The following is a 20,280-nucleotide window of genomic DNA, read 5'->3' as shown; positions in this document are numbered from 1 at the left end:
GTTAAGCTTCTCCAGAGAAAACTTCTGTGGAAGGGGATATTTTACCGGCTGGCACCGCCTTTGTGGTAGTCCTATGTCTAGCTCAGTTAGACTGGTTTTCCCCTCAAATATTCACTTTCTATCTTGGCCATATATTTCTCCTTAAAATGTTTGTCATAGTATCAAATTCTAAAAGGTGTCCTGCAATATTGTCTGATGATATCAGTGCCAGCTCTCATAACATAACCTATAACATCATTTCAGGAACTCTTAGGTCTCACTTTTCTTCAGCTAAGGATCTAAATACAGACTGCAGATAGACCCTATAAATTGGCACTTCTACCAGACTCTAGTGACAAGCTGAGGTCACTGCCCATGACTGGACTAAGTTTTTACTCTTATTCAAGGTGCAGCTCAACTACTACTTCTGTGAAACCTTCCCAGACCCTCCAACCTCAGATCCCCAATCTGCCCGTGCAGTCTCCTGAGGCACTTTGTAAACACTAGATGCCCCTGCCCCCTCCCCCCACCTATCGAGAGGGGAACCCCAGGAGGAGAGATGTGGACCACGGTAGGAGTCCAAGGCCAAGCATGCATGGGGGGCACTCGACTTGGGGATGGCAGTCTCTGTCTATAGCCTGGGGTCTGAACTTACACAGTAGCCCCCAGGGCCAGCTCTCCCTCTGGCTCTTCCTCTCCACCATCAGTCAGGCTGCCAAGGGGGCAGCCCTGGTAAAGTAGCCGAGGTTCTGGTTGCAGCATGTTGCAAATTTGTGGTCTCTCACCCCAGACACACTGCTCTGGCTTCACACAACCGACAGGCTCCAGGCTGTGTATTGCTTGCATTGGTTTGATTTCATTTTGAAAGTAGTCCCCCTCCCTTGGGGATGCGACCCTTCTCAGGACACAGTGGGATTCTGTAAACATGTGCTCTCTTCCTCTTGGAACTAGTGTGGCAAGGGTATGATGGCTTCCTTCCCAAAACGAGACTCCTTGTCAACTCTCATAGAGCACATGGTAACCATAACCTTCAGGCTTGTCTTTTTACCACATAATGCAAATTCTTAAAGGGCTCGAGAAGAGCAAGTAGTGGATCAATTTTTAGGTTATTGTTTATAAATCCATCTTAGAAATTATGATCTGTTCTCTTATGTGAGAAAAATGTGCTGAATCCCTGAAGTCACTTACCTTAAAAATCCCTCATATTTGAGTGTTCATCCTAACGTGTTATTGAATAACACTAGAAGCGTATGCTAATAACTTTTTTTAAAGCATGTACACTTTGGGTTTTAAATATCCAGATCCCCTTCTGCAGTTGAGGTAAGTCTTGTGCATATGATTGGAGAAAAATAGAACTGTATTCATTGTTACAATTAGTATATTGAAATAATGTTGGTTTGTGTGCATGGATTGTATATTATGTGATAACATTGAATGATTTTGCTTGGATAACGAAATGCAAAATTTAGGCTGACTGAACATCATGTTTGTTATGAGTTTGGAGGAAAAGATCCTACTGATTGGTCCTCTGCAGTCAGAGATTTCTGTCAATTTTAGAAGGGAATTCACCTTGCACGTGTCAGAAAATTGCTCACAGTATCAGCTCACACACATTCCAGGGAAACACTACGGTGAAGCAGTTGCAAGAGTGTGACCATGGGCAAGTTACCTAATGGCTCTAACCCCTGGTTTTCTCACTTGCAAAATGCAGATAATAACAGAACTCATCTCCACAGGCCCTGGAGAGAACTAAGTGAAGTGACAGGGTTAGGGTGCTTGGAGCACTTGGTGCAGAGATCCTTGCTATTATTTGTTGCTGATAATCACACAAAGGTCTTCTAGGAGCCCGTGAGAGGCCAGTGCTCTTTGGCTGCTGATTTCACAATTGTGTCTGATTAGGGATCAATAACATCAACCTGCCTCCCCAATACCACTTACAGTAAGATTCAGCAAACACACATAACATGCCTAAGTAAGTGCGCAGTAAGTTATTCCATCACTGTCTCCAAAATCCATAGCAAGGCATAGCCCTCACACTACGCTAATCTAACCATAGTCTTCTTTCCAGGAGATGTGGGCTACAGGGTGGACATCGTGGGTGAATCCCCAGCAGCCATCCGCCCCCCACCCCCCAGCTGACTGATCTCTGCTGGTCATGGTGGTCTCCTTCCCAGTGACTAGCTCAGGAGAGGGCAGGCATAAGTAAGTGTGGTCCTAGAGTAGTGCGGAGGGCCTGCTGGGTGCTTCTAAGAAAAAGCTAGTTACAGGAAGCCAAGCTTTCCCTCCTTGGTGGCTGTGAACAGGCAAGCCTGTAGCCCCAACCATTGGTGGCAGTCACCAATCAGCTTCTTGGGAACCAGCCCTGGAATCAAGCTGACAGTGGACAGCAGGTCAGAGAAACCCAAAGAGCTTGGTTCTTGGAGATACTGTCTGACCCAGAACGTGCCCTGCTTTTGCACCTCCTCTTGTTGAGTTAATTTCCTAATTGTTTAAACCAGTGTGAGGTTGGTTTCCTTTTACTTGCTGATGAAAACAGACATCTTAGTGTGGACACATCTGTCCTCTCAACCATTAGTGCATGGAAGCACAGAAGCCTCCCTGATCATAGCAATTGCAGATTACAGGCTGAACCAATTAACAGAATAGTATTCCAGCATGTTGACTTGGCCCTATGGCAGAACAGTCGGGCTCCGGCCTGGCCCTACCACTCCTAGCCCAGGTGGCCTCAGTTCCCATTTAGGGCTTCAGTATTCAGCAATGACATTTACACTGTCAATCAAACGAAAGGTTGGACTAGATGAAGAAAGGACTCTGACCGCATTACCCTTTGGTAGCTGTTGCAGGGCTGTTGGGATCCTTGGCATGGTGGTGCCTGCCCAAAGATCAACCCCGGGCGTCAGCACAGAGGACTAGGCTGCATCCAAGGGAGAGAGTGGTCGGTCTGTCAGCCTGACCAGAACTCAGAATGTATTTTTGATATGTAAAAGAATTATTGTTAGGACCCAGGAACCCAATCAATATCCCTGGACACCACTGTGTTTCTGGTGTGCTTTGTATTAGTAATAATGAACAAAATTCGTCCTACTTACCAAGACCAACTGAGGCTGGAAAAAAACAGTCTGCAGGGAAGGTGTGAAACCACCACAATGTCAAGTAAGTGCCACCGGCTTTCAGTAAAACCCTAAGTTTTATAAAATTTTACTGATTCTGACAAGCAGGCAGAGGCCATCCCTGCAAAGGTCTGTGTTTTCCTTACCCATATGTGGAGAGCTCAGGGAGAGGTCATTGAAACAAACAGAGGGGAGGAAAGCCCCGATGACCACAGGAGTTCAGCCCACCCCTGCCAGGCCCTCCTCAGGGCTGGTTTCTCTCTCTTGCCATTTTCATGGATAAGAAGCAAGTCTTTTTTGCATATTGTCTTCGTTTTGTATTGTCACAGAGCAGGGACCATGACTGTATTTTCATTTTGTATAACAACGCCGTGCCCTTCCCCACGGGTTTATGGTCTTCAGTCCACTTTCACAAACGTTCAGTTTGCACTTGAACTCCTGAACTCTTTAGGAAGCTGGAACAGTTTCCTGTGACAGAAGACCCCAAGGCTCAGAGCTACCGAAGTGAGTGCCTTGCCCAGGGCCCCACTGTTCTCATTTCTGAGCCACATCTTGGCACAGCACTGCTTCCTCCAGGAAACACAGCCTTGGCTGGAGGCACGCAGTAGGGGGCTGCTCCGTGCCCGGGGAGCAGGGGGCAAAGCAGATGGCCTCGGGCGGCATGGCCACGGCTATGAAGCTGGCCATTTCTCCAGCCTCTGGGCTCAGTGGGAAGGAGTGCCCTCAGGCCAGTCGGGCAGCTTTATCCAGGTTACTCTGGGCAGGCCTCATGGATAGATGGGGACATGGACGTGTAAAACAGGCTGGACAAAGAGGGCAGGGAAGGAACAATGAGCAAAGTTGGCCAGTAGAAATTGGCTGAAATGAGTACAGAAAGAACCGCGGGAAGGACAGGTAGAAACGAGGTCCAGGTAAACCAGGCAGGTCCTTGCAGAGTTGCACATGACCCATCCAGTATGTCTTATCTGAAGCCCAGGTGTTTTAATTAGGTAGCTAGCTACTGACAAATAAAAGCCCTATTACCTCTTCTTTACAGAGTGTCAGAAATAGGATGCCGTACTGTAAAAGAGGCCTTCAAATGACTTCCAGACACAGAATTCTACCTGGAGCTCAGAAACTGGCCATGGGCAGTGGCCTGTGGCAGGGTGGGGAACCCACCCTATCTGGTCTGAATCGTGCCTACTTCTTAAAGGCTCAGAGGGTCTAGGCAGCCCACTTAAATATGCCTGATGATGAAAATGAGTCCATTGGAATTAAGCCCTCAAAACTTAAGAAAAAGACTTATCTAATCACTTAGTTTTAATCACTTAGTTTGAATCATTAAGTAAATGTTTAATGCAAATATTCTAAAAGAACTGCAAACTAGAAAAAATATTCCCCTGAAAATATTTAATGTAAGTAACTCCTTAAGATGGTACTTTTTACAAAAGGTTTGTCAGCAAATGCCTTTTTTTAGGGGACAGGGCATCAGGAGGATGGGGAAAGGATATCAGAAAATGATACGATTGTTTTTTATTTCGATGAGAGTAACAAGGATTCCCACCCGCCCTCCCCTCTGCTTTATGTAAAGAACCATCCAGCACAACGAGCAGCAGTCATCAGTAGGAGGTGACTGAGCCCCAGGTGTCCAGAGAGTATCTTCAAGCCGCTACTTCTATGCTCCCTCATTATGTCCAGAGCCATAAGCCACAACCACGAATTCACCTTCTGATTGTATCTGGTTTTCTGTCTTTCAAGCTTCAGTAACACAGCTGAAGGATTACCATGTCAAAAATAAGTACAGGTTCTCATAAACATAATGCTGTCAGCTTGCGTGGGGTAAACTCAGGAAGGCACACAATAAATTAAAGCAGACCAGTCGCTTCAGAGGGTTTGCAGTGACCTCCAGGGTGGGGCCGGATCTGCCAGCAGCCGAGTTTCCAGCACAGGTGTAGTGTTGAGGATCTCCGTGGGAAGGAGGGAGTCCTCCCTTTATGAATTCATGTCAGTATTCAGATCGCAGGATCAAGTGGAGAAGAAAATCCTCGACTTCCTATCCAGTGCAGTGCGGCCCTCCACGGTAAGGAGGACCCTCCCCTCCGAGTGTCACTTGTGCACCAGCAAGCCATAGCTAGGTTTGTACACACCAATTGTATGTACACCCTTGTTGAGTATTCGTGGCAAATTAGTCCACAGGACTTCATCTGCTACTTACTTAAGTAAATCACTGGGCAAATATAAAGTTGGAGGTTGGAGCTCAGTAAAACAATAAAGTGCTTTCAGTGAGAGTAGCTGTTATTTACTGGTTGTTTCTCGTGTCACCTGAGGCACCAAAATCAACAACATGAAAGGTGATATTTACCATGAGTAAAAATTGTAAAAGCTTGTTTCTATTAAAAAGCCTGCATTTCTAAAATGTACTTTTCTATTGGTTTCCATGTCTTCATGTTACTAAACTTCTAACTTGCTGCTGGATAAGGAGATAGTTTATGCCAGGGTCTTGGGGGAGGGGTGGAAAACATGAAGACAGAGAAGGAAGGGTCCATAAATATCTCTGAAGAGTTCCACTTGTGAAGGTGTGTGTGTGGGGGGGGGTTACAGCAAGAAAGATCAGGCCCCATGCTGAATCCAGATGTGTCCAGATGAATAGAGACACGAATTGGCTTCTGGAAGGGTCCACATATCAACCTAAGAGTTTATTCTGAGTCCACATGCTTGATAACTGCTATAACACACTTGCATCTTCCATGGCCTCAATCCACCTGTAACACAGAAGAAAGGGGACACTTGGTGTCACGGTTTTGCCTGTGACTCTGGTCACAGAACCTATAAGTGACTGGACCAGATTACTATTAGCCTGAGGTCAGGGATCATGTCATATTCACATCTGTTTCGCTAGCATTTAGCAAAACGCCTGGAACACAGTGCAAAGGTTTGCAGAATCAGCGCACACCTGTATGAACGCATTGTAACAATCTTAAACTGTCTCACAACCAGGAATGGTAGCTCCACTGTTCTGCTGAGGCCCAAAGGGACCTGATGGGATAGGGTGGCGGGAGAAGAACAGAAACCAAGCCCTGGGTAACAGTTTGTTTCCTTCTGAGAGAGAGGCAAGGAGACACAGAACTAGTTATTTTGGTACCTCTGAGCTGAATTGGTATCCTCTGCTTTGAAGCTATAGAATAGGGTCTTCTTGTGGTAAAGGTGAAAAACAGGTCCTACTTCACTGCTGCCCTCTTCCTTTTCTGGGGCAATGGTGAAACCTAGCAGGGGCATACTCTCCATGGCCACTGTGTCCTGCGAAGGGCAGAAGGGAAAACTGATATTAAACACAAACTATGTACAGTCGACAGTTTAGCATTCATGGATACCTCCAATGTAAGATGCACAGTGAGCCCTTCTGTGTGGGACGTGCTTTGACAACAGTGGAATAATCACCCACATACTCCTCATCCCCACTTCCCGCCAAGACCAGTCATGAAGAGGGAAAGAAACTTAACATTTGTGATAGCCTGTTAGGGTCTGGGTATCTTCATCTTCACATTATCTTGTTTAATCTTAACAACAATCATAGTAGGTGTCACCTCCATTCTAAGAAGAAACTGAAGCTCAGAGAAGGTAAGTAACTCCCTAAGATCACACAGCTTATTAAGGGCAGAGACAGAATTTGGACTCATGACCACTTTCTAACCCCACGTTCTTTCCACTGACTCGATCAGTCAGTTGACTCAGTTTTCTAGAGTTATTTCTGCTAACATAGTCTGTACTCATTCCCACATACCCTCACCCACAGCGCCTCGATATGGAGCACTCAGGGAGTCTGTGCTACGAAGGTGCTAACGATTCAATGAGATGTACCCAGAGAGCACAGATGGATCTTAAAATCATAGGCCTCAGTGGAAAAAGAAAGAATTATATATGGATAAAGATATTTTTATACACATATATTTATGTAAAAATACATGTTCAGAAACAACAACTTGATAAAAACACAGATAAACAAAGATATAATTAGTTAAGCACATTAGAATGGTTGTGGGAGGAGGAAGAAGGGCAGTAGAGTTCGTATATGAACGGGAATCAATTTTCAAAGATTGCTGGATCAGAAAAAGCATTTGACAAAATTCAACATCCATTCACGATAAAAACTGTCAGCAAACTAGGAGTAGAAGGGAACTTCCTTAATCTGACAAAGGGCATCTATAAAATACCCACAGCTAACATCATGCTTAATAGTGAAATACCAAATACTTTGCCCCTAAGATTGGGAACAAGGCAAGAGGGTGCTCACTCTCACCAATTAAATTCAACATTGTAGTGGAGGTCCTAGCCATTGCATTAAGGCAAGAAAAAGAAATAAAAGACAATGAAGATCACAAAGGAAGAAATAAAACTATCTGTGCTTGCAAAGGACACATTTGATTACAAAATGACTATGAGAACTAATAATGAATTTAGCAAGATCCAGGATAATCAGTTGTTTTTTATGTCTATATACTAGCAGCAAAAAACTAGAAAATAAAATAAACTCCACTCAAAAGCATCCAAAAAATAAAATACTTAGGAATAAAGTTAACAGAAGTGTAAGCCCTCTACACTAAAAATTAGAAAACTTTAAAAGAGAATTAAAGAACTAAATGAAGATTTATACCATATTCATAGATTGGAAGATTCAATATTGTTAAGATGCTAATTCTCCCCAAATTGATCTACAGATTCAATAGTCTTGATCATAACTCAGCAGGCTTTTTTGTAGAAACTGACAAGTTTATATGGAAACATAAAAAACATAGAATACCCAAAACAATCTTTAAAAAGAACCAAGTATTGGTTAAGTTTGGCACACTCTGCTTTAGTGGCCCGGGTTCATGGGTTCGGATCCCAGGCGTGGACCTACACCACTCATCAGCCATGCTGTAGTGGCGACCCACACACAAAATAGAGGAAGATTGGCACAGATGTTAGCTCAGGGCTAATCTTCCTCAAGCAAAAAAAAAAGGAAGACTGGCAAAAGATGTTGGCTCAGGTTGAATCTTCCTCAACAAAAACAACAACAAAAAAGAACCAAGTTTTCAACCCACACTTATTAAGCCACTTGATATTTAACAAAGACACCAAAATAATCCAAGAGAGAAAGGAAAGTCTTTTCAACAAATGGCTGGAACAACTGGATATCCATATGGAAAAAAATGAACTTTGATCCCTATCTCATACCACACACAAAAATTAGAGATATATCTAAATGTAAAAGCTAAAACATTAAAGTTTCAGAAGGAAATACAGAGGAATAACTTTGTGACTTGAAGTAGACAAAAGTTTCTTAGGACATGGAAAGCAACAGCCATAAAAGAAAACACTGATAAATTAGACTTCATTAAAGTTATAAACTTCTGTTCACCAAAAGATTCATTCATTCATTTAGAAAATGAACAGGCAAGCCATAGACTGGGAAAGAATATTCACAAAACATTTATCTGACAAAAGACTGATATCCAAGATACATAAGGAACTCCTGTAACTCAATAAAAAGGAGACAAACAACCTACTTAAAAAAATGGGCAATAGATCTGAACAGACACTTCTCAAAGCACATGTAAAATATCATTAATCACTAGGGAAATGTAAATTAAAACCACACTGAGATACCACTACCTCCTCACCAGAATGGCTAAAATTAAAGACTGACAATACCAAGTGTTGACAAACATGTGGAGCAACCAGACCTCTCAAATTCACATAAATTGTTGGAGGGAGTATAAAATGGAACACCACTCTGTGAAAAGTCTGCTAATTTCTTATAAAACAAACATATACCTTTCTATGATCCAGAAATTCCAATGCTAGATATTTACCCAAGTGAAATAAGAACCTATCATCACACAAAAACCTGTATGAAAAAGTTTAAAGTGGCTTTATTCATAATCACCAACAACCAGAAACAACCCAGATATGCTTCAGCAGGTGAATGAATGAACAAACTGTGATGTAATCACAAAATGGAATACTACTCAGCCATAAAAAGGAATGAGCTATTGCTATATGCAATGACATGGATGAATCTCAAAAACATCACACTGAGTGGAAGAGGTCACACATGATTCCATTTATATGAAGATCTCAAAGAGGCAAAACTAATCTATGGTGGAAAAAAACCAGAACAGTGTGTCGCCCATGGGGACAGGGGTGAGGTGGGGATTTATAGGTGTATGCATTACTCAAAACTCATCAAATAGTATCTTTAAGATTTGTGTACTTCATTATACGTAAATTGTACTTCAAAAGAAAAAAAGATGTACAAATATTGAACTCTTAGGGGGATGTATGCTTTGAAAAGCATCAAAAAGTAAGATGGATAGAGAGAGGGATAGATACTCAATCAAGGTAGTGAAATGTTGATTGTATAATCTAGTTGATGGCTATATGACAGTTCACTGTAAAATTCTTTCAGTATTTCTTATGCTTAATTTTTTTTTTTGTGAGGAAGATTAGCCCTGAGCTAACACCTGTTGCCCATCCTCCTCTTTTTTGCTGAGGAAGATTGGCCCTGGGCTAACATCCATGCCCATCTTCTTCTACTTTATATGTGGGACACCTGCCACAGGGTGGCTTGATAAGCAGTGCATAGGTCCGTGCCCAGGATCCAAACCTGTGAACCCTGGGCCGCGAGAAGTGGAGCATGTGAACTTAACCACTATGCCACCGGGTTAGCCCCTTAAAATGTTTATAATAATAAATATAATAGCTAAATAATGAAATATTGGGAAAAAAAAGATTCCTATATATTTCTGACAGGCACTTTCTCCCAGACTATTACTGAATAGCAAGTTGCATCATCTTTGGCTCACCTCAGGGTACATGATGGGTTCATGGCAGTACAGATGATGAAAACTGGCTATCCACTTTATCAAAACTTTTGTCTTTGCTGGAATTTGAAATCTTAGTCCCATCATTGGATTAGGCTTATTGAGAAATTGCACAAGTTCCTCTCTCTGGAAGAAACTACTTTGGAAGCATACTTATATTGATTTTTTTTTGTGTGAGAAAGATCAGCCCTGTGCTAACATCTGCCAATCCTCCTCTTTTTTTTTTTTTTTTTTTTTTGCTGAGGAAGACTGGCCCTGGGCTAACATCCGTGCCCATCTTCCTCCACTTTATATGTGACGCCGCCACAGCATGGCTTGACAAGCAGTGCATCGGTGCGCGCCCGGGATCCAAACTGGTGAACCCCAGGCCGCCGCAGCAGAGTGCGCGCACTTAACCACTTGTGCCACCAGGCCGGCCCCAATATATTGATCTTTTAAAATTAACCTATGCTGTTGCTTCCATGACAACTGTTGCTTGTTAGAACCTAGAGACTTTGGGTTTTCTGTTCTCAGACAGGATTCACCTCTCTTTGGTGGTTATTTAACTATCGCTAGCTAGATAACTTTGTTCATCTTTCGAAGCCAGCATTTCTTCCCAAAGTGTGTCCTGTGCAACAGTCCTATGTGATGCTCTGCGAGGAAAGGCCTGTAGTCAGGCCAGCTTGGGAAATCTCCACACCTCAGAGACCCACCATACGCCTTAGTATGTTAGAGACTCTGAGAAGTACTACTGTGAGGAAGTCCCACTAACTGCCTACTCAGGGTTCCCCACAAGCCCAGCCCCCAGTGTCCTGTGGGCTGCCTAGTGAGGAAGATGGGCTACAGAAGGGTATTACACCACATTTCAGTTTGTTCTGGAAAGATCAAAATTCTCCTTAGAGCAGAAAGCCCCATCTGTGGACATGTAAATGAGGGGCCCCTTAGGGCAGGCTTGGCTCACACAGCACCCAAGTCACACAGGCCCACAGTGGGCCCCTCTGTCTGCCTGTGTCCCTGCTGGCCTCTGGGATCCCTGAGGGAGGGGCAGATTGCAACCGTCCTCGCTGCACGTCTTTCATCTTTTGTGAGGGAAGCTTTATGCCCCGAAGAAGGAAGTATCTTTTGCACATTCACCACATCTGCGGTCAGGGGACAGGGGCCAGCCCTGTGCTGGTGTGCACATCCTCACGGAGGGAAGCACCCACCCTCTGCAGCTGGCAGAACACATTTAAGCCCTGTTTTCAAAGTGGATTTAGTCTGTGGAAACCACTAGATGGTGGGGCCTGGACGTGGAAATTTTTCACATCGCCCTGTAGGTTCGGCCCGGATCAGGATCAGACAGCCCCCTGCTGGACAACCACAGCCCACACCTGTCTACTCCGGAAGCAGGCTTGATTTCCAAGGCCCTCTCTCCTACATTTTAGAAGATATAAATGTAAGATGTCCTATAAAAATACAAACTTAGTAGAAGAGTAACCATGAGGCAATGTAGTTCCCTGATAAAAGAAATGCACCGACAAAAAGCCTGGGAGCTTCCTCCAAGCTGCTGAATTTTGTCCCCAACAACTGGAGTGGAGAGAAGAAAGGTGCTTTCTGTTATGGAGGGCCTGACTGTACCGGATGCTGGGCCTGTGACATTCAAACACTCTGGTGCACAGGTCTGCATGCTGTCCCGCCTTATCTCCACAAAGAAATGGTCAATTCCTTAGATTTGGAACGGACACGCGATTGCATATCCATTGCAGCACTTAGCACACAGCACTGCTCAATAAAGACTTGACTGACATGGGAACCGGAACCAGCATCCCGGCCTCACACTGCCCTGCAGGTGTGACAATGTGCACAGCCCAGATGGACACTGAGGCACGAGCTTAACCTCACAGGAGAGAGGAGAGAGAGCAGGAACCACCACTACCTCACTGGTCATGTAGGTGTAGAGCACTTTGCCTTTGATGACAAACCAGAGCTTCTTCCAGTGCCTCTTGCCCTTCTTACAGCGGCTGAGATAGCCACTGATGGTGGAGCCCTCTCCTGAGGCGGCCACCTGGCAGAAGGGAAGCAGAGCAGTCAGGACACCAGTTGGTGGACACAGTTCAGACAGAGCCAAACGACACTCTAAACCGGTTGGCAGAGTGTTTATGCTGCTTTGAAATCTGAGACTTGGATGAGGTCTTGGGATCCATCCTGCACCACGAAGGTAGCAAAAGAGGACATGGTTAGAGACACAGGATTTACGGAGCAGACCCAAGAGACACAGCATCAAAAACTGCCTTCAGGAGTGCTGCCCCCTAGCGGTGCTTCAGACTCTTCGCTCCCTCCCCCAAACCCTCAAACCCCCAAATTACAAAACTGCAGATATTTGGGGGAAAGGTTCTTCCTTCTAAAATTGATTCTTACACTTTTAAGCTTATTGTCTTTCTTACATTTAAGGAGGGATCCTCTTTGTACTGGTTACCTAAAAGGGCTTATGATCTCCTGCCTAATGGGTGTGTGTTAACTCCTTTTATCATGATGATTAGGCTTTCTGTCGGGGGTTGAGAACACAGGCTTGCAGTAACACCAGGCCAGGGCTCCAATCCAGGCTGTACCAGCTGCTAGATGGGGAATGTCAGCGCCTGACTCACCTCCTCTAAGCCTCAGTTTCCTTACTGGTAAAATTGGAATTAAGGGACATAAGATAGCACCTGACCCACAGCAAGTGCTCCATAAATATTCATCTTACTCTTAGAGCAAGAAGGCCAGGTTTTAAACTAATTTCATCTGACTTTCTCATTTTACAGACGGGGAAACTGAGGCCCAAAGGAATGGAGGGATCTACTGAAGGTCAACTCCCTACTTGAGTAAGAGTAAGATTGAGTAAGAACTCAATCTTGCAGCAAATATTCCGAAGGTCAATGAGCTTCACTGTAGGGAAAGGAAGCTACTGGCAGCCTGGGATGTTCTGAGAAGTACCAGGAAAGGAACCTGACCCTGACACAGGTTCCAGGGCTCCTAACACCAGACACTGGCTTTCTCTCCCCACGCCTGACTTGCTGGAGTATCTCACAGAGCGAGACAGGCAGAGTGGACAGAACATGTCAGGGGAAACTGCCTCTGTGATGTCCCTTTCTGACAGATGCTGGGGGCAGGGGCAGCATTTCTGCAGACTTTCTCATGGGAAGCACGTCTTACTGCACTGCTCCTGGGGCTGCTGCTGATCCCAATGAGTGCGGTCTTTGCTGGACCAAAAAAAAAAAAGGTTGTCACTTTGGGCAACAATTACCAAGGGTTGGCTGGGGCAGATCCACATGGCACCAGGATCAGAGAAGCCTGGACTCTAGAAGGGTAGGAGCAGCGGTTCTCAAACTCTGCACCCATGAACACTCAGGGTCTATGAGCTTGACTCACATAGACCACCCCCACGAGGGGAGCGAGAGGGAGGTCTGTTCTCAATCTGTGGGAAGGGACTAGTTAAATAAATGATGGGACAACTATACAATGTAAAATGTGTGGGATTTATGTCTATGAGCAAATGTGAAATGATATCTAAGAGAAATTAAGTGGAAAAAATGTATCAAAGATTCAGTATAGCACGTTATCTTTTGGATTAAAAAAACAGGATTTATGAATGTACATCTTTATTGTATATATGTATTAAAATTTCTGGAAGGATCCATAAGGAACTTGATGGTGGTCACCTCCAGGAGGTGGAACTGAAGGAGCTCGGGGAGAGAGAGAAACTCACTTTTTCTTTTTGTGAGGAAGACTGGCCCTGGGCTAACATCCGTGCCCAATCTCCTCCACTTTGTGTGGGACGCCGCCACAGCATGGCCTGACAAGCCGTGTGTCAGTCTGCGCCCGGGATCCGAACCAGTGAACCCTGGCCCGCCGAAGCAGAGTGCGCGAACTTAACTGCTACACCACCAGGCCGGCCCCGAAAACTCACTTTTTATCATATATTCTTTTGTGTTTTGAAATTTTTTTTTACTGTACATGTGTTATTCTCAAGATTTTTAATATGCAAAAAGAATTAAATTAATAGAACTGTACCCATTTAAATTTTTCATCCCCTAACACTTTTCTAAACCTGCTACTTGACAATGAATATTAATGGAAAACGTGGAAACAGCTGATCACACTGTTTTTTGACAGTTTGTGTACTCATGGGCACACATTTGTTTGTGGTTGTGATTACAATACAGACATAATCTGGTCATATTTGCAAGATGGAACTGAGTTTAGCCAATCCTGAAGTTTCCTGCAAAAAGTCCCATGGCCTCTAGGAGGCTCGCCACCTGAGCCCATTTGGGACCCCCACGGTGAGAGAACGGTCTAGCTCAGAGGCCTGTGGTGGGAGAGCTCCACCAGGACTGTGGCTGCTTTAGTTGGAGAAGCCCCAGCGATCTGTGTGGTATCTCTGGATACTAGGTCTAGGCTATGGGGCAGGAGAGAAAGAAAGGAGAAAAAATCAAGAGTTGGAGGAGAGAGGCAGAGAGAAGGATGGGAAAGATGGCTCCTAGACCATCTATAACCATTTAGGGCCTGCCCAGGAGACAGGCCCTGCCCTTGTTAGTGGTGAGGCAGTCCTCACAGCCAGGATATCTCCCGGTGGGGATTCTCTTTGTGCTGAAGCCAGGTCAGGCTGGGGCAGGGGGTCTGACCCTGTCCACTGAGGACGACTGGGAACCTCCCACACAGGCAGCCCCGCCTGCCTTACCTCGGTCAGGGCTGAAGGGACTTTCTTCTGCTTCTTGAAGGTCGAGGGGTTGATGCTGTGGAAGACGGATGAGAAGGCACTGCTCGAGAAGCGGGGGGAGGACAGGGGGAAGCTCATGCTCACTGGCCGCTCTGTAACCAAGATAGCCATGGGGGAAGGGAGGTGAGTGTCCACGGGACAGGCACGCATCTTGTCTTGGGAATGCTGATTCCTGTAAACTCAGAGCTCCGGGTCCCTCCTGAGATGGGAACCAGCCTCACCACGGGGGTTCAGTGTGACCAGAAAGACAGCCACACACCATTCTGCTGACACAAAGGCCCGGGTGCTGGCTATCCCTTCTTCTCCCGGTCTCCATGCGGCTGCTGTCCTCTCTGGTGGCCTCGGGAGGCCCCAGGGAGAATTGTTTGATTTTAGGCCCAGGATACACTTGCTCTCCCTCCCTGAGCACAGTCTCTCAAGGGCCAGCTCAGCTTCCCCAGGCTCCTTTATCAGAGGGCCCCTCAGCCCCTCCCTGACCCGCAACAGCTCTGCTATCCATCTCACAATCCTTCTCCAAAAAAGGTCCCACACAACACAGGCCTACAGAACACTCGAAAAGAGGGCCGCTACGGCAAAGTAAATGTGAGCACCCCGTCTACTGTCCCCTTCACAGAGAGCACCCACTCAGTGTTTCCCAAACTCAGCTGCCCACAGAACCCTTCTTCTGGGAGCACCTATCGATTTTCCACAGAACTAACATTTTGGGAAACAGTGCCCCAGGTGTGAGTTTAAACTCCTACTTCCTCCTTGAGGGCTAGTTTTGTCCAGAGCCTCTCCAGGAACGTGGTTTCAGGCACCAAGTACGGACCAGGAAGAAGCCACACAGGCCACCTGGAAGACCCGTGGGGACCTGAGGGAGGTCCCCAGCGTACCTCTCATCAGGCCTGGCACGTCCCCACCCCTCTTCTTCAGCTCCCCGTAGCAGCCGTCGCAGACCTTGGCCATCCGGTCCTTGAGGTACTTCAGAGGGTACTTGTTTCTTGAACAGTTCCGGCACACAATCTGCAGGCCCGGTTGGGGATGCATCTCAGAGCAGTTCTCACCCTCTCAGCACGTGCAGAGGGCCAGCGTCCTTTCCCCTCTGCCGACCCACCCCACCTCCTCCAGGGACCCTGTGTCCTGAGCACAGCTCATTGTGTTTCTGTGCAAGTGTTTGCCTGTTTTTCTTTGTTTATTGAGATATAATTAATATACATTATACTAGCTTCAGTTGTACAACATAATGATTTGATATTTGTATACACTGCAGAATGATCACCACGATAATTCTAGTTAACATCCATCACCACACATGTTACAATTTTTTTTCTTGTGATGAGAACTTTTAGGATCTACTCCCTTAGCAACTTTCGAATATGCAATACAGTATTACTAACTCTAGTCACCGTACTGTAAGTTTATCTGTTTTTCTGATGAGCCCACGCCCTTAACCACAACACAATACTTTTTCTCCAAGGACAATAACCACGTATGCTACAATTTTCAAAAAATTTTGAGAGCTGTGGTGTTGCAGAACGGGCCTGGGACTTGGGGCTCTGGTTTGAGGATATCAGTAAAATGGCAATTAACAATCCCTACCTCACAGGGTTGGTGTGAACACACCACACTCTGGGCCCGACACACAGCGGCTGCTAGATAGCCCTGAATCCCCACCCCACGCCACCCCCGTGCACACACTCCCCCCCAGACGGGGTGACTCACCTTGCCACAGGCATGGCAGTGATGACGCCTCAGGGTGAGCGAGAAGTCACAGCCGCAGTTCATGCACATCATAACATGGGTGACAGGCACCAGGGTGGGGGGCCTCTCCCCCAGGCTGACCCCCAGCCTCTCCCGAATCTGGAGCAACAGAATTGGGTGAGCAGTGTCGTCAGGAGACTGGCTAGATGGGCACCCTCTTTCCTGTATGGGGTGTGCATGTGTGGGGGGCGGGGTGGACTCTAATTCTACAGTGCATCCTCCAGCATGCTACTCTTGGGTTAGAAACAGCCAACTGCGGGTGCCGCAGTCTGGGTTGCACAGTGAGCAAGTGCAGTGGGAGGAGGAGGAGCCAGTGCCCTGATGGGAGGAGCTGCAAGTCCTCCTGGGTGTGCAGGGCCTACCCAAGGAAACCCAGGGAAGCCCAGGGCTGTGAGGGTGGTATCAGGTGGGTCCCAGGGCCCCCACTCACCTCCACACTGTGGTGGAAGGCAGCCAGAGCCTGGGCCTTATAGTCCTCAGGGAGGGCTCTGCTCAGACAGCCGTGCCACTCGTCCCGCTCTGCACAAGAGCTGTGGGCAGGAGCCGGAGTGAGCAAGGCATGCTCGTGCTCCAGGGCTCTGCCTCCCACCCTCTCAGGGTGGACCAAGTCCCAGCTGCCCCTGCAGCCCTCCCCCATGCCTGAGCCTCTCTCAGTGTCTGAATCCCACCAGCAAGCACTGGGTCGCCTGCCAGATGGGCCTAAGCTGGCACCCCAGCACCTCCACCTACTAGCAGGACGGCCAGGGGGCTTCTTCACCTGCAACGTGGGCGTATCGACACTATTCCTCTAACTCCCAGGGCTGCTGTGGGGATGAAATGACACATGGGATATGGCAAAAGCAAGGGTGTCGGGAGGCTCAGAGGGTCCCACACTTGAGGAGGGTCGGCCTGGCAGGGGCAGATGGCTGAGTACCATTGTTGGGTGGAGGGGATGGATGGAAGCTGGCAAAGATCAACGTCCCAGTCTCTCCACCTTCCTCCTCATTTTTCCACATAACTTCCCAGACACTCACTCATCCAACAAGCCGACTCCCCCAATCCCGCTCTGTGCCTGGCGGGGTTTCCTGAGCAGCGAGAGCCACACCTGGCTGGGAGCTGTCCTGGAGCGGCGGGGGAATCCTCACAGAGCCCACTAGGTGTCGCTCCCACCCTGCACTAAGTGTGTAGCCTCGGCCACGGCCGCAAGAGGGACAAGGGACCAGTTTGGCCTGGGAGGGAGGGTGGCGGGCAGCCAGATGCCACGTCCCTAAAAGGAGATGTATGGGTCCCACTGTCCCCTGGAAGCGACAGCATGAAGTATCTGGGCTAGCAGGAAGGTGACTGGCCGGTCAGTGACAGTGGCTCCTCAAGGCCACTGGCCAAAGGGCAGTGCCCTTGCCTAGGAGAGATGGGCAGCCCCACCTGAAGGGGGGGGATGGCCATCTGTCACCACCCTCACCTCAAGGGTGGTTGGCAAACAGAAGTTGGGCAAATGGAAACCATACCCTGAGCCTCCTCAGGCCCCTAACTTTACCAAGAGATGAGCAGAGGAGAGGCCACAGAACCCCACTCAGGCGTCACCTCCTCCAGGAAGGCTTCCCTTACTCCCCTAGATGGGGTGGTCACTCCTTGGAATTTCCAAGGCTTCTTCTACCCCCTCAGGCAGCGGACAGTAGTAGATAAGAGCTCTGGGTCACACAGTCCTGCGTCTGAACTACAGTTCTGCCTCACATGGCTGCGTGACCTCTCTCTAGGCCTCAACTCCCCGTGCGTGGGAGAGGCTGCAAGCCCCTCCTCCAAGGGTGGTGATGAGGGTCAGAGGAGGTGCTTGACACCCGGCAGGTGCCCAGTGCACGTTACTCTTGTCATCACTACTATCAATTATTACAGCAGTTATGTTCTGTGTTATAACCAGTTCATAACTCTCCTACCCATAATGTGGGCTCCTCCCAAGCAAATTAGGATTTAAATTGTTTGTGTCCTCAGCACAGGACCTGGCACTGAGGAGCTGCTAATGAATGCCCAATGAGCACATGCACCTACAAGAGAACGTGTGCAGCAGTGTGCGAGCATCCTCTTTCACGCCCTCAACCACCACCCCACAAAAGGGCACCACTGCCCCCCAGGGTCATGTGCTAGCTGAGAGGGAAGACACCCAAGCCTCGGGAACCCTGTCCCACTCCCACTGCGCCCAGAGCGGCCCCCCGCAGGAGCCATACCTCCCTGGTTTCTGAGCCCTTAAAGCCAGCTGCCTAAAGCCAGCGATGAGGGATCGCTGGCCGCCTGTGGGCTGGAGAAAACACAGACATTTCTGATAGAAAGGCCACATCCACAATGGGGAAAGCTGAATGATGGATGCTTTCTCGCACTCTCCAGACATGAAAGCCTAAAGGCAGACACTCTATGAACTACAGTGCACAGAGCATTTTTTACTCGCCTTAACTTTTCATATTTCTGTAAAGACCCAATAATCAGCAGAGCTTTACAACCACGAGATACTGTTATTGTTATATTTAAACAACGGGCTCTAGAAACCCCTGAAGTTCCATGTAAAATTTTATGTGCATGCATGTTTTTTCTGGGGAGAGAAGCCATAGTTTTATCAGATTCTCAAGGTGGTCTGTGAAACAAAAATGGTTAAGAAACATTGATAAGAAAAATAGTCTTTTGATCAAGAAGGATACCAAAATAAAAATGACAACACCTTCAGTATTTGTTATTCCAAACTTTCCTGCCTTTAAAATCCTGCCCCTTTATCCTCCAGACCCTCCCTCCTTCCGGCCTCCCCATACCTTGCAGACAGAATCAGGCAGGACTCGGAAGTCTCGATCTTTAGAGCATAGGGCACTTTCTCCATCACAGGGCGGCTGACCTGGAAAACCAACAGTGGCCCCTCAGGGTGGGGACAGGGAGAGGCAACCACAGACTGGATTCTTCTCCTGGTCCTGTCACTGCCCCTCTCTGAGCCTGAGTTTCCTCATCGGTAAAGGGCAAACCTTTCTGTGACGGCAGATGCTGTGTGTGTGTTTGTGTGTCTGTGTGTACATGTGTGTGTGTGTGTTGGGAGCCTGGCTGCCAACTCTGACTCTGTGGTCCTGGGTCACCTGCCCACCCCACCCCGGCAGGCCGTGGAGCATCTCGCTCAGGGCCCAGCCTTAGGAGTACTGTGGTGTGGATAAGTGCCTGCTCAGTGGCCTCTCTCTCATGGCCTTCTGGAACTTGTGGTTCAAAAAGAGAACAAATGGCCCTGCTGAGAAAGGTGCTTCCTTCTTCCCCTTTCTCATGTAAAAGAGCCCCCAGGAGCTAGAGAGGCCCCCACAATGCCTCTTACAGCTCTCCTCCCCATCCTTACCTCTGCCGCCCTCAAAAATGACACAACCTACCTCTCCGTTCTCCGACCCCATCCCTACGCTCTGCAAGAATTAATTTCCTGAAACCTCCTGCTCATTAAGCCCTTGAGAGTCCCTATCAGTTCCCAACTGCGCCTGTATTGGAGATCAAGTTACACTGAGCTAGGCCACACACAACCAAGCCCTCTTCCTGTCTCTCTGGCCTCACCCATGAGACTGTCCAGCTGGGCTAGCATCTCTCTTACATTTGTTTAAGAAATATTTGTCACTTGAACAAATATCCATACACTCATGTTCACGGTAGCATTATTCACAATAGCCAAAAGATGGAAGCAACCTAAGTGTCCATCAGCAGAAGAATGGATAAGCAAGATGTGGTCTATACATACAATGGAATATTATTCACCCTTAAAAAGGAAGGAAATTCTGACACATGCTACAACATGGATAACCTTGAGGACATTATGCTAAGTGAAATAAGCCAGTCACAAAAGGACAAATACTGTATGATTCCACTTATATGAAATATCTAGAGTAATCAAAGTCATAGAGGCAGAAAGTAGAAT

At 47.2% G+C, this 20,280-nt stretch overlaps 1 protein-coding gene across 5 annotated transcripts in view; it reads right to left on the bottom strand.

Annotated features, from left to right (window-relative positions):
• Positions 1 to 4,643: 4,643 nt before the first annotated feature.
• FGD5 (FYVE, RhoGEF and PH domain containing 5) overlaps positions 4,644 to 20,280 on the bottom strand; it is a 117,310-nt gene continuing 101,673 nt past the window's right edge. For 2 of the 5 annotated variants that reach the window (XM_058565755.1, XM_058565748.1), the window contains exons 14-21: positions 19,157 to 19,236; positions 16,816 to 16,915; positions 16,347 to 16,484; positions 15,518 to 15,647; positions 14,607 to 14,737; positions 11,826 to 11,954; positions 6,211 to 6,365; positions 4,644 to 5,830 (exon numbers count right to left, since the gene is read on the bottom strand). In XM_058565755.1, coding sequence (XP_058421738.1) covers positions 5,794 to 5,830; positions 6,211 to 6,365; positions 11,826 to 11,954; positions 14,607 to 14,737; positions 15,518 to 15,647; positions 16,347 to 16,484; positions 16,816 to 16,915; positions 19,157 to 19,236 — 900 coding nt within the window. In that variant the 3' untranslated portion in view covers positions 4,644 to 5,793. The other 3 variants (XM_058565764.1, XM_058565772.1, XR_009223453.1) reach the window with 3 other exon arrangements.

This window comes from Diceros bicornis, chromosome 2, assembly GCF_020826845.1.
Source record: "Diceros bicornis minor isolate mBicDic1 chromosome 2, mDicBic1.mat.cur, whole genome shotgun sequence".
Taxonomy (NCBI): Eukaryota; Metazoa; Chordata; class Mammalia; order Perissodactyla; family Rhinocerotidae; genus Diceros; species Diceros bicornis.
This window is presented reverse-complemented; position numbering and strand designations above follow the sequence as displayed.